The 13,593-nt window shown below is 37.6% G+C and overlaps 1 protein-coding gene across 3 annotated transcripts in view; it reads right to left on the reverse strand.

The window, feature by feature from the left end:
- TCF12 (transcription factor 12) overlaps nucleotides 1-13,593 on the reverse strand; it is a 349,904-nt gene that overhangs the window by 90,369 nt on the left and 245,942 nt on the right. For all 3 annotated transcript variants that reach the window (XM_023751610.1, XM_023751612.1, XM_023751611.1), the window contains exon 7: nucleotides 65-200. In XM_023751610.1, coding sequence (XP_023607378.1) covers nucleotides 65-200 — 136 coding nt within the window. The remainder of the gene's footprint in view (nucleotides 1-64; nucleotides 201-13,593) is intronic.

Consider the following 13,593-nt stretch of genomic DNA (forward strand, 5'->3'; position numbering starts at 1 on the left):
GCCAGAAGAGACTAAGGGTGGGGAGAAGCATTTGTAGGATGGGGTTTGTCTGTGAGACACTCACCAAGTGCCGCAGAGTCGTGCAGTGGTCTTCTCCTGGAACTTGTGGTGGAGAAGGAGTAGTATGGTGTCCCAGGTTTTCCTGAAGAAGACAGCTGTGCTGGGCTACCAAGCCCTAGATCTTGTCTCAGGAGACTAGACTATAAAACAAGGCCAAGGAAACAAGTTATGTTCCCACTGATAATGACCCAAACCTGAAAATTTCAATACTTCTAAATTATTATTTATAGTACCTTCAACAATGTTTTGAATTTAAGAAGCATCCAATAAGTACTTATTTGAGTTCAATTACACCATTTGTTTAAGCATATATTTCTTTCCCCCCCATCCGTGGATGGCCTACTTTCTAATAATTATGTGGATCCATATAATCTTAAGATTGAAAGACACTTTAGTTACTATGTGGCTCTACCCATTCATCATCAAGAATGTTAAAGAAAAAAAAAAGGGGGCCACCCAGTCTTTGCTTGAATGCTTTCATGACCACACATGCGTCAATTTTGTTCCTTTCCTATTCTCTTTCTGGATAGCTCTCATTGTTTGAAGACCACCAGTATTTTCAAGACTAGCTATTCCTTTGGTAGGAATCACCAAAAATTCCCACACTTAAACAGTGATTAGATAAGGTGTCATCTTCAACAGTGTCTCCTGAAGGGTTTGAATATCCTCCTTATGGTCCCTGACACAGATTCTGGATATATTTTCAGTTTATCAAAGTCTCTTGTAAAATGAAATGGAGGACAATATGTCAGATTACTGCAGAGTAGTTTTCAACACCACATTTGTGCTAACTCAAATTGAAAGGTTAAGAGTGATCACACCCTACTACTCTACTGCATATGCTGCAATTAAGTCATGTGCCTAGGTACATACATGCTCCTGACCCTTAAGTCCACGGGACGACACTCTAACCACTAAGGCAAACTGCCATAGCCTGTTTACTGATTTACTCATTTACTTATTTATTTCGTTAATCCTCACATGAGGGTATTTTTCCCATTGCTTTTTGGAGAGTGAAAGGGGTGGGGGAAGACAGAGAAACATTGATGTGGAGACACACATAGACTGGTTGCCTCCCGCATGCACCCCAACTGGGGGCAGGAAGAGAACCGCAACCCAGGTATATGCCCTTGATAGGGAATGGAATCCAAGACACTTAGATGCTCGGGCTGACGCTAACCTCTTAGCCACAGTAGCCAGGGCCTGTCTTCTTTTTAATGTAGGCATTTACAACTATAAATTTCCCTCTGATTACTGCTTTTGCTGCATCTCATATGTTTTATATTGTCTTTTCATCTTCACTTGATAGTTCATTTTTCTTAAAAGCCTATTCAACAATGCTGAAGCACAAACAGCATGGATGGGCATGGACAGCATTATGCTAAGCGAAATAAGCCAGTTAGAGAAAGATAAACATCACATGATCTCACTCATTTGTGTAATATAATGAACAACATAAACTGATGAACAAAAATAGATCCATAGACAGAGAAGCATTGAACAGACCGTCAAACCTCAGAGGGAAAGCAGGGGAAGGGGGGTGGGGTGGGGTGGTAGATAAGAGATCAACCAAAAAACTTGAATGCATGCATATAAGCATAACCAATGGACACAGACACTAGGAAGATGAGGGCATGTGCGAGGGGGTGGGAGTGGCCAGGGAGAGGAAGACATATGTAATACTTTAATCAATAAAGAATAAAAAAAACAACAAAAAACAATGCTGAAGCATACATTAAGTACTCAAAGTACTAAAATAGGTAAAGATCATTCTATCTTTTAGAAATGCTCATAATTAAAATTTTTTTTCCAGACTCCTCAAAAGGTAAATTCTTCTTGGAACAGAGGTGATACCTTCTTGATAAAGGAGAAAAGTGAAAAGAAAATTTCAATCACCAGATAATATGATGTGTACATGAAAAGACTATATAGTATTATTAATGTAATTATTTAGCATTAAGTGCACAAATTCCAACAGATACAAGGTTCAACAGATTAAGAAAGATGTGGCCCTGGCTGGTTGCTCAATTGGTTGGAATGTCCTCCCATACACCATAAGGTTGATGGTTCGATTCCAGGTCAGGGCACATACCTAGGTTGCAGGTTTGATCCCTGGTTAGGGTGTAAATGGGAAGGCAACTGATTGATGTTTCTCTCTTTCTTTCCCTTCCTCCCTCTCTAAAATTAATAAACATATCTCTGGGTGAGGATGAAAAAAAATAAAGAAGAAAGATGTAATTATCAGACATAAAGGAGAAACAGTACCCCTTAAAATAATAATCTAGGAGAAGTGATAAAATTGAGGAAATCAATATAAATGTAAATAGCACATGTATTCTTTCTATTTCTATAGCAACCCTTTAGCAATGGATCTGATTATGTCAAAGTGGTATTGACATTTCATTGTCATGTATGCTTTGTGTTTTTCTTTCTTTTTTGCCCAGACTAGGCACATTCAACATTCCTCAAATAGCAATCAAAATATGGCTCAGTGTGCTGGATGGGACATATTATTACCACATGTTTGAGGCCAGGGGTCATGTACCTTGAAATTTTCCTTTAAATAACAGTCTTTTAGGATGTTCCCTGCTCAGTGCAAAACTGCCTTTCATATAATATTTTCAGGCATCTGCTGTATTTATTACTTCATCTGCTTTTTCTCATATAGAAGGCACGTATGAAACTGGTCACTGTACATATACAAACAAATACATGAGAGGAACTGGGTATTCATATGTCTCTTAACAGTGTTCCTTATAAATTTCCTTGGCATATAAATTGTAATGGGCATATAAGATAATGATTTATACAAAGGGTCAACAATTTGCAGGTCAAATTGGGCCTGTTTCAAAAATATTTTTATTGGAACACAGTCTCACCCATTCATTTATGTATTAGCTATGGTTGTTTCTGTGCTACAATAGATAAACTTTCAGATGAGTAAAATGTAGCCAGTGAGTTATTTCTTCAAAGAAGTCAAATAGTAGTCATAATAAAGACTAACAGAGGCATAAAATAATCTGTCATGAATAGGAAAGCTCATTTCTTATAATCCTAAAAGTAGATGAAATGTTTCCAAAAACTGTATGTCCTGAAATAGCATGAGCTTCATAATTAGCTACCCTGAGTTTGAATCCTGACTGTATGATCCGGGGTAAATTATCTAACATTAATGCATCTGTTTCCTTTTCTATTAATGGATGTATTATCAATTAGTTTACAGGGTTGCTGGGAGAAGTAAATAAGGATTTAAATAAAACTAAGCATGGTTGCAGAACCTAGTGAAAACAAAAAAAAATGATTACCACATTCTACGTATCACAAAAGAATAAAAATAAGATGAATGACATTTTAAATTGTTTCCTGGGCACAAACTCTTTGTCCTAAGGTAGGAGATCTTGAGTGCCTTGAATCAAAGATGTTAGAAGTAGCAAAGAGGACAGACAGACTCCTTGAAAGAGGGTTGACAACTAGAGGCTAAATCCTGAGAGGAGTGTGACAGATTCAAACTGTTTCAATTTAAGTCAAGAATAAATTGACATATGACAACTTATTTCTCAAAATGATTAAGCAAATGTAAGTATTTTTGTATAAACCTACCTTTAGCATCCAAACATATAAACACACATTGAGTGAAAGAAAAGGAATGGTGAATTATACAAGTGTGGTGAAATGTTAATTAATGAATCTTGGTTAATAAGGGCATGGATGCTCAAGACTTCTACAATAGTCCACGAACCTAATTACCATTTATAAGATTGCTAACTTGGAAAAAAATAAGTGACCTGTCCATGAATTTGGTGGATAACAGCCTAAAGCTGAGGTGCCCACAGAATACATATTGGTAGACTTTGCACATATGCATAGGATAAAGGGGCAGGGGGAGGAGAACAAGCTTTTTGGGACAAAAAAAATGTGCTTGCTAACAATTTTAGTTCTGCTAAAAACTTTTTCCTTAATAGAGACAAATATGGAGATGTGGTTAGGGAATAAATACTCTGTCTTGTTCTATACTGAATCTTAATGTTCCCCCGCAAACTGGAGAAGCTGTCCTAATCATAGAAATAACCCATTTAATCTGTATCTTGAGCTATATAATTAGGCAAAGTAAATGTAGAAGAAATTGTTCCTTTTTAAGAACACAAGATGATATTTTATCCTATTAACTAAAAATAAATTGCTTAATACTATAAGAAATAAAGAAGAACGTTCGTTCTAGATCTGTGAAATATGCTGTTGGTAATTTAATGGGGATTGCATTGAATCTATAGATTGCTTTGGGTAGTATGGACATTTTGATGATGTTGATTCTACCAATCCATGAACACGGTATGTTCTTCCATCTGTTTATGTCTTCCTCTATCTCTTTTTTCAGTGTCCTGTAGTTTTTCGCATATAAGTCTTTTACCTCCTTAGTTAAGTTTATTCCTAGGTATCTTAATTTTTTTGGTGCGATGGTAAATGGGATTGCTTTTTTAGTCTCACTCTCTTTAAGTTCACTATTGGTGTAAAGAAATGCCATGGATTTCTTGGCATTAATTTTGTATCCTGCTACATTGCTGAATTCATTTATTGTCTAATAATTTTTTGATGGAGTCTTTAGGGTTCTCTATGTACAGTATAATTCATCTGGAATAAAAAAAGACCTTGAATAGCTGCAGCAATCCTATGAAAGAAGAACAAAGTAGGTGGGATCTCAATACCAGATATCAAACTGTATTACAAAGCCACTGTTCTTAAAACAGCTTGGTACTGGCACAAGAACAGACATATAGATCAATGGAATAGAATAGAGAACCCAGAAATTGACCCAAACCACTATGCCCAATTAATATTTGACAAAGGAGGCAAGAGCATAATGGAGTCAAGACAGTCTCCTCAATAAATGGTGTTGGGAAAATTGGACAGATACATGCAAAAAGATGAAACTAGACCACCAATTTACACCATACACAAAAATAAACTCAAAATGGATAAAAGACTTAAACGTAAGACGGGAAACCATAAAAATACTAGAGGAATCCACAGGCAGCGAAATCGCAAACATATGCCGAAGGAATTTCTTCTCTGATAATGCTCCTAGGGCAATGGAAACTAAAGAGAAAATAAACAAATGGGACTACATCAAAATAAAAAGCTTTTGCACAGCAAAGGAAACCATCAACAAAACAACAAGAAGACCCACTACATGGGAGAACATATTTGCCAATGATATCACTGATAAGGGTTTAATCTCCAACATTTACAGGGAACTCATGAAACTTAACAATAGGAAGATAAACAATCCAATCAAAAAATGGGCAAGGGACCTAGATAGACACTTTTCGAAAGAGGACATACAGAAGGCCGAAAGACATATGAAAACATGCTCAAAGACACTAATTATACGAGAGATGCAAATCAAAACGACAATGCGGTATCATCTCACACCTGTCAGAATGGCTATCATCAACAAATCAACAAACAAGTGTTGGAGAGGATGTGGAGAAAAAGGAACCCTTCTGCACTGCTGGTGGGAATGCAGACTGGTGCAGCCACTGTGGAGAACAGTATTGAGCTTCCTCAAAAAATTAAAAATGGAACTCGCATTTGACCTAGTGATCCCACTTCTAGGAATATGTCCCAAGAAACCAGAAACACCTATCAGAAAGGATATATGCACCCCTATGTTCACAGGAGCACAATTCACCATAGCTAAGATTTGGAAACAGCCTAAGTGCCCATCAGCAGATGAGTGGATTAATAAACTGTGGTACATCTACAGTCACAATAGAATACTATGCTGCGGTAAAAAAGAAGCAACTCTTGCTTTTTGCAACAGCATGGATGGAACTGGAGAGCATTATGCTAAGTGAAATAAGCCAGTCAGAGAAAGATAAATACCACATGATCTCACTCATTTGTGGATTATAGAGAACAACATCCTATCAAATAAAAGACAAATAGGCTAATTAACCGTACTTCCGATATGCTTCCCATTGGCTAATCAGGGCGATATGCAAATTAACTGCCAACCACGATGGCGGCCGACAGCCACGCAGCTGAAGCGAACATGAGGCTTGCTTGCTCCAGTGATGTGGAAGCCAAGGTTCCCCGCCTGTCGCGGCCCAGCTCTGAGCTCCGGAAGCAACAATGTTTCAATTATAGAAGTTAAACAAACCCCAGATACCTGCTTTCAGCCAGCCGAGGTCTCAGAGCTGGAGCTGCAACAGTGTTTCAATTACAGAAGCCAAACAAACCCCAGATACCTGCCTTCAGCAGCCGAGGCCTCAAGCTGGAGCCAGGCCTCAGAGCTGGAGCTGGCTCTCAGCTCCAGTGACAGCCATAGAAGGTAAATAAATCCCAGAATAAAAAAAAAAAGAAAAAAAGGAGAGGTTGGGAGCTTCAGTCGCCCACCAGCCCGAAAACAGCCCTCAGCCCCTCACCCAGACTGGCCAGGCACCCCAGTGGGGACCCCCACCCTGAAGGGGGTGTGACCAGCTGCAAACAGCCATCAGCCCCTCATCCAGGCTGGCCAGGCACCCAAGCGGGACCCCCACCCTGATCCGGGACACCCTTCAGGGCAAACCAGCCGGCCCCCAACCGTGCACCAGGCCTCTATCCTATATAGTAAAAGGGTAATATGCAAACTGACCCTAACAGCAGAAAGACTGGGAAATGACTGGTCACTATGACACACACTGACCACCAGGGGGCAGATGCTCAATGCAGAAGCTGCCCTCTGGTGGTCAGTGCGCTCTCACATGGGGAGCTCTGCTCAGCCACAAGCCAGACTGACGGCTGCCAGTACAGCGGTGGTGGTGGGAGCCTCTCCTGCCTCCTCAGCAGCGCTAAGGATGTCCGACTACAGTTTAGGCCTGTTCCCTGCTGGCAAGTGGACATCCCCCGAGGGCTGTCGGGCTGCCAGAGGGATGTCTGATTGCCATCTTAGACCCAATCCCCAGGGGAGCAGGCCTAAGCCAGCAAGTGGTCATCCCCGGAGGGGTCTGCGAGAGGGCACAGGCCAGGCTGAGGGACACCCCCCGCCCCGGTGCACAAATTTTTGTGCACTGGGCCTCTAGTATACTGATAAACAGGGACAGATCCAAAGACAGAGAAACAGCGATCAGACTATCAATCCCCAGAAGGAAAGTAGGGGAGGGAGGGGGTAAGGGGAAGAGATCAACCAAAGGACTTGTATGCATGCATATAAGCCAAACCAATGGACATGGACAACAGGGGGATGAGAGCATGAGTGGGGGGGGGGGGTTAATGGGGGGTATGAGGACACATTTGTAATACCTTAACTAATAAAGAATTAATTAAAAAAGAAATAAAGAAGAAGTTTAAGACAAGGTTTTCTCCACAAGAACCTGACAATCTAGGAAATAATACCCATGAAACTAATGGAATGTGTGACTAAAAAAATTAAGGGCTAAACTATTATAAGCCTAATATTTTTATATTCTCCCTCCCACGAACAAAATAATGTATTTTTCCTTTGATTCTTCAAGCATTTTGGAATACTAAAACACACATAATAAATTATTTTCCCCTATATAAATTACATATCAACTCATGTTATTGATTTTTCTGCCTGCCTAAAACAAATAAGAAGCATTATTGATTACCACTGATCTTGTCCTGGAGGTATCTCAGGCAAAAAGAATACACAAGTATCCCAGAGGATATAGAACTAGGCAAAGCAGTTTTATCCTGTTTAGCTGTCTTATTCAAGGCAGAATTAAAATTCTGAAAAGATATCGTATTAAATTTCTTACACATGCTTAGAAAAGAATCATTTTTACAATCATCTAGAACCTCATCTGTGCAAAATATATCTAATTACTGAAGAATAATCAATGTAGGGTTATCCTTGAAACACTAATATAGCTTAGATTATTGTAATAAAACCTACATCAAGCGAAGTTTCATTTTGAATTACATATGACAAACCTCTAGGCAGTAAATAAAAACCCCCATTTCTTTATAAGGAACTTAATGTAGCCTATTTGATAATTTTTTTTCAAGTTCTCTCCTTTTTCATGTGCTTGAGAATTCCCAACTCTAAAACGTGAACTTGAAAAGACTATTTAATGTAAGCCTTCATGATGATATTGACTGAAAAGTAAAGGACTCAAATATAGTAGGGGGCTTGGCCAACATGATTTATCAATGTGACTGCTTAATTATTGTATTAGAAGGTACTCTAAATATGATTTAATAAGAAAGCAAAAGAACATTCTATGTAAAAATAGTACTGCAATAGCCAGGAGAATTCAGAATCACAATGTAATAATTTGGATATTCTTTACCTTTAAAAGAGAAAAGTGTTTTGAAATCTTGATAAACATAGGCTTGTTTCCTAAGAACTGCTTTTTACCATTAAATGGATTAGCCCCAACAATGTACTACATATACTTTGATATCCATAACTTGTTTAAATAAAGACCTAATTAACCCTACATCTAAAATTATTAGCCTCATTTATTACTAAAAATTAAGAACTAACTCATCACTAATTTGTTTTCTAAAAAAAAAGAAAAAATAAGATGGAGAATACCTAATGTTATAATCACATAATCTCAAAAAAATTAAAATATTTAATATGGACCCCTGGAACCTCTGCTCTATGTATATTCTGCAGAATTCCTTAATTTCATACCTATAATATACCCCCAATGTAGTATGCAGTTTCAATACATAAAAGCAAGCAGCCATTCTCTTTTTGAGAGGAGAATGTAGAAAGGTATAAAACAATCATGATAAAATAGAGTACATAATCTGTTAAGATTTCTCAGTTGAATTCTTTATATTGCACTATGTATTTGTCACTGAAGGATGAAGAAACAAAATTGTTCTAAAATCAAAATGAGTACAGTATTATCATAATTGCAACTGTCCTTTTAATTCAGAAACATCACAGCAGAGTTTATCTGTAAGTCCATTTGAAGTTTCAGAAATTATGACAACGGAACTGAAGAGTGACAAAGAAGTCTCTCACCTCAAGTCACAAGCAAAACTCTCAGAGGATGAAGGGGAATTTAAGGCAAAATATAAATGTTGGGCTTTAATAATACCAGTCTTCTGTTAATTTTCAACAAATAATTAAAAAACAGACTGCAATAAAACCCAAATTTGGGAAACACCGACATTTGTGAAATAATTGTATTATGATGCAAATTAATTTACATTGAAATTCTAGGGATATGTTAGCAATTATCAGCATGTTGTTAAAGAATTCTATCCTGAGAATCTCATTAGATAGTGATGCAAAGTACAGTTGTTACCATTCTGAGAACAAAAGAATCTTGAATGAGTAATCAATAGCAACTGGCAGAAAATGAGACATTAATTATGATCCTCTCTAGTGTTTTGTCTAAGACAAGATTTCATTAAGTGCTTTGTGCAACCTGAATAGTTCCAAGTCATTACCAACACTTTGGACGAGATATTAATTGGGGGGAGGGGAGAATGGAGATTTACAGGGAAACAAAGTAAAAGGAAACCTAAGATGCTTCTATATTCCTTTCCCAGGTCAATAAAAACACACCAACCACCACTAGACAACTTTAATGCTTGTTCTTTTACAAGTCCCAAATCTTATCATCTTAAGACTGTCTCTTGAAAATTTAATTATCATTTTCTATACTTAAAGTGTCATGCAGGTTTGAGAAGATAATGACAGTCATCCATCAAATGCATCCTGCCAATGCAATCAACCCAATCTATCTTGAAAAGAGAAAAAAGAAACTACCTATATACTATTAAATTACCAAAACATGGTAATCTTAGGATTTAAGTTTACCAATCTTCTTTAATTATCAGCAACAGAGGGAAATTTTATCATCTTAATATTTCCTTCTCATAATTTTTTCTCTCTGAACTTTTCTCCCAAACCTGGCATCAGCCAATGAAAATATATCAAAGTAGAGATTTGGGATGTAGATCAATAAAAGAAAGACTTCTTGAAAATAAAAAAACTATGAAGAGAACAAACTAAAAGCCTTTTTAATATATCCAATATTTAAATAACTGCAACTATGCAATAAGAATAACTTTATTTTAGGCTTTTATAGGCTTCCATAAAGAGAGTCCCTACTTCCAAAAGTGCTGTAAGGGATTTCTTGAAGGCAGAAATGGGCATGCTCTGTCTTCTTCCAAACGAGTTTTTCTGAATGTCTGCATGTAGAAACTTCCTTGTTAAACAGGACCCTCTGAAAATCATCTGCAAAGCTACCAGGAAGCCTTTGAGCAGTTTCTTTTGTGAAGACAAAGGAGTCAACTGTGTGAAGTGTAACAGCATTAGAAGAACAGGAGATAAATGTCATTTCTCTTTTGTTTTTGTGGAAATGGTGTTAAATAGTCGTAAGAATTTCAGCAGGGGTTCTAATACTTTGAAGCCACTTCCTTTTTACATCTAGTTATTGAGTACCCCTTCTTCCCAATCCCTTGCCTTTCCAGGAATACAAGAGCAACACAAACCCCAATATTAGAAAGTACTAGGCATATAATTAGGCATGCAATACTTTTTGAACTGAAACATTCTATACTGGACATCTTTAAGAAATTCAACTTTTTATTTTTGAAATTCTCAAATATAAACAAAAGTAGAAAAACACACAGTACAAGGAACCTTCATGTACCTTTCACTCAGCTTCAACAACTCAGTATTCTGCTGCTCCTGCTTGCTTCATTTATTGTCATCTTTCAGCTCTTGTTATAACCCCCAAAACTGACAACAATACCTTATTATCAGGTAATATCAAGTCTGCGGTCACCTCTGTTTTAATTTTATATTCTGAAATGGTGTCTATTCTCTAGCCATTATTTAGTAGACATTTTTCTTCCAAAATAAATTTGCAAAAGAATAAACTGACGTTTTAAAATAATGTTCCCCAAAAGTACTAAGAACCACCAAAAGTATAATTAGTAAGTAATATGGAAAGAGCAGAAACAGAAACAATGAAGATTTTTTCCCCTTGCCAATTCCCCTGTACAATATAACGCTCTCTGGCCTTTTAACAGAAGCAGGAAATTAAAATTGCCTACTGCCAGACACTTCAAAATGAGACTTTCTTCCCACAAAACAATTTATTTTACCTATGTTTCCAACTCACAATCCCAGAAGCTCACTCAGCAGGCAGCTGATGGCTTATTCCTCTTGCTAATGAGCTTTCTCCTAGATCACAGGATTCAAATCCAAACATTTTCTGAATGCCTACTGTGTGCCAACCATTGTATATGGCCCTTTGACATGCTACTGCATCAATAAATAATCTCATGGATAGCTTCACTGATCCAAAATACAACTTTTGTGTCTCTTTAATATTCCTGACTCTAACAATCCTCTAACCACCATCGAATAATTTATTCCCAAGAGGATATTGTTAGTACTGGGAACCACATGACTTCTGAAAATTTTCAGTACAATATTCAACTCTGAGATAACCTATTCTTACAGCACCACTGTCCCCTAATTACTGACAACACTTGTTCTTTCGCCTCAACACATCCAATATATTGACCTTTTCTTTTCCAGTTCCAAAGTTTAATCATGGCTTCATTTCCTTTTTTCAAAAACTAGACCATAAAGTCTACTTCTTTAACCATTATCACATCACTACCTCACTTCACTTATCAACTATGAAACCTTGGATAAACTGTATAACCCCTGACAGTTCAGGTTCCTTGGTTGTGAAATAGGAAGAAAAACAGTACCAGCAATAGCAGCAGCAACAACACATTTTTTCAGAGAGTATTTCAAGGACCAAATGAAATATATGTAAGGTGCTATACACAATGTCTGGCACTAGTAAGAGTCTGATGTATGCTACCATATGCATTACAATTAGCCTAGCTAATTGGCCTGCAAACCTGACCACTATATCAATTCAAATATTTGCTTCTACATTTAGTCTGCTGAGTACTATTGGAACAAAAATTAAAGTGCATGTAAAACCTTGTAGATTATTGTCAGTAGTAATTTCTGGTCTCTAATCTCAGATGGATCAACAATACCTTTTAGAAAGCTTTGTACTTGTCAGTAGAGAGCTCATGAAATTGGAGGAACATTTTAAGGTCTTTTATTTCAAACAACAGATGCTCTAATCCTTCTATTATAAAAATCCCATTGAAGCGAAAGTCTAGCCTCTGCTCAAGCACATCCAGTAAGAAGGAAGTCACTACATACCAAGGTTCTACCTTATGTACTACTAGAGGCCCAGTGCATGAAATTTGTGCCCTGGGGGGGGGTTCCCCTCAGCCCAGCCTGCACCCTCTTGCAGGACATCCTTAGTGCTGCCTTGGAGGCAGCCTCCACCGCTGCACTCACCAGCGGTGAGCCTGGCTTCTGGATGAGGGGCGCTCCCCCTGTGGGTGTGCACTGACCACCAGGGGGTTTCTCCTGCGTTGAGAGTCTGCCCCCTGGTAGTCAGTGCGAGTCATAGTGACTGGTCGTTCCACTGTTTGGTTGATTTGCATATTAGCCTTTTATTATATAGGATGAGAAACTCTTATATTAAGTTAAAATCAGGATTGCTTAACTCCTAGACCTACTGTCCAGTTTTAACCTCAAAAATTACAGAGAAAACACAAATTATGCTTCAAATATTTGAAAATGTTTCTTTAATTCTCAGCAGGCCAGTATATGACTGCCTACATATGAAAGCCCTTGATTCTCTTCTCAGAAATACATATCTGCATAGGAAAACAATGTGCTTCGATGGAAAATTGTGTATTATTTAGCATAGACTGTTGGTCAGTTCTGATGAAAACATTCTCGCTTGTCCTGGCCAGTGTGGCTCAGTTGGTTGGGCATTGTCCTGTGCACCAAATGATTGCCACTTGATTCCCAGTCAGGGCACATGCCTGGGTTGTGGGCTAGATTTTAAAAAACAAACAAAAAACATTCATTCAAGCTCTGTGAGGGAATATTGTCTCTGTTGTAACCACTCAAATCCATCTCTGTAGCAAGAAAGGAGCCATAACCAATATGTAAACAAATGAGCAAGGCTATATTCTAAAAAAACCATTTACCAAAAAAAAAAAAAAAAGGAAAGGGGTGGGGATATTTGGCTGGTTGCCACTGTTTGCTGACCCCTGGTCTAGAGTACATCTTTCTAGGTACCTGATTCTCAATCTATGGGAGTTATTTTATAACTCTGTTGGTTGTAGAAAACTGATAGCAATGCAAAATCATTCTTATCAGTGGATCTGCAAAAATTGTCCATTGAAAGTATGAACAATCCTTCCTCACCCTCAAAATCTCTACCATACTCCTCAAAGGAAAAAAAAAATGTTTGCCTCCATTTGAAAATTAATTTCCATAATTCTGAATGTTTGTTTGTAGATTCTCCTTTGAATTGGTTCTGATACCTTATACATTTCTACACTGATGAGATAAAATCTATATACATGTTCATTTTTATATCTGTAGGAGTCATAATTTTACCTATTTTAAAAAATTATGTTTTAATACCTACAATGTGCTGTTGTTACATGATAACCTAAACTACCTCTCATCCTACTGTTCTTCATATGTGGCTTACAACA

This window comes from Myotis lucifugus, unplaced genomic scaffold (assembly GCF_000147115.1).
Source record: "Myotis lucifugus unplaced genomic scaffold, Myoluc2.0 scaffold_23, whole genome shotgun sequence".
In the NCBI taxonomy this organism is placed as follows: domain Eukaryota; kingdom Metazoa; phylum Chordata; class Mammalia; order Chiroptera; family Vespertilionidae; genus Myotis; species Myotis lucifugus.